The sequence below is a fragment of the Anneissia japonica genome, unplaced genomic scaffold (genome assembly GCF_011630105.1).
Source record: "Anneissia japonica isolate Jap-2015-1 unplaced genomic scaffold, ASM1163010v1 scaffold4760_len149829_cov215, whole genome shotgun sequence".
Taxonomy (NCBI): Eukaryota; Metazoa; Echinodermata; class Crinoidea; order Comatulida; family Comatulidae; genus Anneissia; species Anneissia japonica.
The window spans coordinates 51078-54845 of record NW_022749904.1 but is presented as its reverse complement, the minus strand read 5'-3'; the positions used below and the strand labels follow the sequence as shown (position 1 = coordinate 54845).

General features: G+C 35.5%; 1 protein-coding gene across 1 annotated transcript; it reads right to left on the bottom strand.

Moving 5' to 3' along the window:
- Positions 1–1976: 1976 nt before the first annotated feature.
- LOC117121222 (ankyrin repeat domain-containing protein 39-like) lies at positions 1977–3445 on the bottom strand. The gene is made up of 4 exons (XM_033266349.1): positions 3392–3445; positions 2635–2733; positions 2086–2184; positions 1977–1985 (listed from the first exon to the last, which is right to left on the bottom strand). The coding sequence occupies exons 1-4, from the start codon at positions 3443–3445 to the stop codon at positions 1977–1979; spliced, it is 261 nt and encodes an 86-aa protein (XP_033122240.1).
- Between the last annotated feature and the right edge of the window lie 323 nt (positions 3446–3768).

Below are 3768 nucleotides of genomic sequence, written 5' to 3'. Positions count from 1 at the left end.
AGCAATTATTGGCAAGGTCGACTAAACAGTCAGCCGCACCACAACCGCCAGCGCCGAAACCAGTATCGTCGCTGCTTCTTGCACCAACACCGAAGCTAGTACCGAATGCAGGTGGCATTGTAATGATCGGGGGTATGTGTCCCCTTAGCGTCGTTGGCCGGCAGTACGACTGCAACGTCATTAGGCAGTTGGTTGACTGCATGTTCAGTGCAGAGGAACTTAGCCGATGCAATTTAAACGGCACAGCCGTTGTAGTGCAGGGGGAGAAGATAGAGCGTGAGCCTCTCTCCCCCAATAGGATGATGGCAATATTTAGGCAGGTGGAAATTGAGTTTCCAGGGTCAACTTCTAGGTGTGAAAGGGCCCTAAAGGAGGCGGTAAACGGCAAGTGCCATGCTCATCGCTTCAACAAAAAACCGAGTCGTATGTAATCACGTGTTTATTGTGTAAAAAATTTGTACATACTGTAATTTAATTCAAATTTTTTTTCAAATTAAACTATGTTCTAATACCAAAAAAAGTGTTTCCTTTTATTTGTACTTTGCATTATTATGATTTATTTGAAGCGTGAAAGTGTTTGAATGTGCGCATCTAAAACAGTCCAGGTCAGTCACTAAAAATAGACAGTTGAGAATGTTGCATTCACAACCAGTCTACTTATAGTGCCGGGTCTGTCACTAAAAATAGAAAGTTGAGAATGTTGCATTCACAACCAGTCTATTTATAGTGCCGGGTCATATACTAAAAATAGACAGTTGAGAATTTTGCATTCACAACCAGTCTATTTATAGTCAAGGGAGGTCATATACTAAAAATAGAGTGTTGAACTGTATAAAAATTCTTAGAGAGCCAAAAACGGAGATCAGAGTGAAAAAAATATCAGACAAGATGATGTAAGTAGGCCTTCTGTGTTAGCGACGTTCTTTAAATTTGCAGCAAATGGTGTTGTCTAAATGTTTCCGATATAGTTGTATGACCAGGCTTAATGATTTTACCGGCCTTTGCGGTAGATTTAAACTTGTATGCAAGACGTTCGCAAAGCGGGTAAACACTTGTATGCAAGACGTTCGCAGAGCGGGTAAACGTTCGGACACCAAGAGAGCGTCTAGACGCGTTTGACGATGCATGCACTCGGCCGTATTAAAAGGGGAGGAGCAAAGCCCAAACGGAAAATTGGCGTCCAAACAGTGCCCTATCCAAACAGTGTTTTCAGACACGTTTTTGGTAGAACAATAGAAAACGCGTCTGGACGCAGATTTGTCGTTATATATTGTGTATATAATATATATACACACACACAATGTCATTGCCCCACACTACAAATTATACTAATACTGTATAGATTAAAATGTTGGAGGATAAGTGAGCACATTTGTTTTATATACCATGGGGTATATATATATAAATATATCGTATGTCAACATATAAAGTAAATTAAAATATGGATACTAAAACATATATGACTTAATCAATTAGCATATAAGATACATCATATAAAACTCACTTAAAAGACGCACAAAATCAAACAGGGTATGGTATAATGTACTAAACTGCAAGGCGGGTGGCTTTTGATATGGAACCTAATGGCGGGAAGATTGAACGATACTTCTAAGCACACCTTCACGATAAAACAACCCTGGGCTTAGTAGGAGCGTTATTAAAACACGTCTGTTCTTGACGACAGCAACAGACAGAATGCCTGTGAATATGGCTTCTGCATATGAAAGTCAGTATGAATGTATGTATGTGTGTATGTGTAGGCCTATGTATGTATATATGTATGTATGTGTGTAAGTATGTATGTATATATATATACACAATGTCGCTGCGCCATTCTACATTTATACTAATAAGGGATAAAAATGTTGGATAAGTGAGCACTTTTGTTTTATAATCACATATCACTCTTATGGTATCTGGTACAGATCGGGTGGTTATAAAAAAATATATTGTGTCAACATATAAAGTATATTAGATTATGGATCCTGAAAAAATATACAACTTAACCAATTAGCATACAAAATACATCAGATTTAATTCATAAAATTTAATAGACCAGGAACAAAAATGTAACATCACACTTACATTTTCCTGAATATCCTTGTTGGCTCCTGATTGAATGAGAAGCCTACAAATATCATTATGACCATTGAAAGCACTTGCGTGCAATGCTGTTGCCCCATCCTACATATTATAGAAATATGAATAAAAATGTTTAATAAGTGAGCGATTTTCCTTTGTAATCACATATCACTCTTATGGTATCTGGTACAGATTGGGTACATCATTTATTTTCTAATTATCCTGCATTCGAAAGACCAATCGTTCATCATAGGCTAAGCATCCTAGAACTGTGTATAAATGACATAAACTAAGAGAGATGATCTTTTATTATCTCTTCATCCTATCTTTATAAAAGATGTCATTGCCCTATTCAACATGGTATCTATCTTATGGTAACTGGTGCAAGTGGGGAACATATATAATAATAAAAAGTATGTCAACATATAGTTTATTAGAAGAGAAAAAAAATATATATATATACAACTTCATCAATTAGCATTAATGATATATCGGATTTACTACATAAAATTTAATAGACCAGAAACAAAAATGTAACAGCATTGCACTTACTTTCCTTTGAATATCCTTGTTGGCTCCAGATTGAATGAGAAGTCTACAAATATCAGTATGTCCACTGAAAGCACTTGTGTACAATGCTGTTGCCCCATCCTACATATTACAGAAACATGGATAAAATATTTAATAAGTGAGCACTTTTCCTTTGTAATCACATATCTCTTATGGTATCTGGTACAGATTGGAGTAAGTTAACTTGTTCTCCAGTGTTTCAGCTGTTTGTAGTAGACGTGTACAATTCATCAGATCTTTAAAATTTCATTTTATCTTTTTGCTTTGCTACTTTTCTCGTGACCAAAGAAGTACTTATTATTTCTTTCTCCTTGTTCAATCCATTTCACTATGGATCATATTGAGCTCCTTGAGCCTCTAAATAATAAATATTTTTGATGATCCGCTTCACGAAAATTTGCCAAAATCATGCCTATTTTCAATCAGTTATAGCTCCTTAGGATGAAAGATGACCCCCAATTTTTATTACTTATTCTTAAAGCAAATGATTTGTAGATATGACTTTATAGATCATAATGGCTGATTGGACATTGTGACGTCATCACATTGCCATCTGAAATAAAAAAAACTTTTATTTTTAATCTTTCATCTATGATGTCATTTGTTAAAATACTCATTTGAGTGTATCTCACTTATCTTTGATCGATCGTCTCATAACTTTGAGTATTTGAGACCATTCTCTTTAAAAATTTAACATTTTGATGATGTCATCATGGTCAAAATAAATGATTTTTCTAACCAACTTCCCCCTCTCCTCCTCATCTTTCTTTTCTCCAGGCTTTGATGATCCCATACCATCATAACCAATTAATATTGCTAATCATATTTAATGGGCATAAAACTTCAGATCAAGGACACAGCTAGAAATTAATGGTCGTCAGATAGCCAGTGGCAACTACAATTGCTTGGGGCGACAGACATTTTTGTAAACATCGCCCTGTTTGGCGACCAAGAAAAAAAATCCCTAAAATAATTGATTTCTACAACAAAAGTTATACTGTGGATTCTGAGAATGCGCTTTCTTGTAATTTTTCTCTTTTACTGCCTAATATTTTCACGAATTCTTCTTAAAAGAATCATCCTAAGGTCTTCTATTATGGCTTCATTTGCGATTAC

Bases quoted from the DNA above. Each gene is read 5' to 3' on its own strand.
- LOC117121222 (XM_033266349.1), bottom strand. From the start codon at position 3,445: ATGGGATCATCAAAGCCTGGAGAAAAGAAAGATGAGGAGGAGAGGGGG. The intron at 2,734-3,391 runs GTTAGAAAAATC...TGTAATATGTAG, and splicing joins AGGAGGAGAGGGGGAAGTTG to GATGGGGCAACAGCATTGTA. The intron at 2,185-2,634 runs GTAAGTGCAATG...TATAATATGTAG, and splicing joins ACAAGGATATTCAAAGGAAA to GATGGGGCAACAGCATTGCA.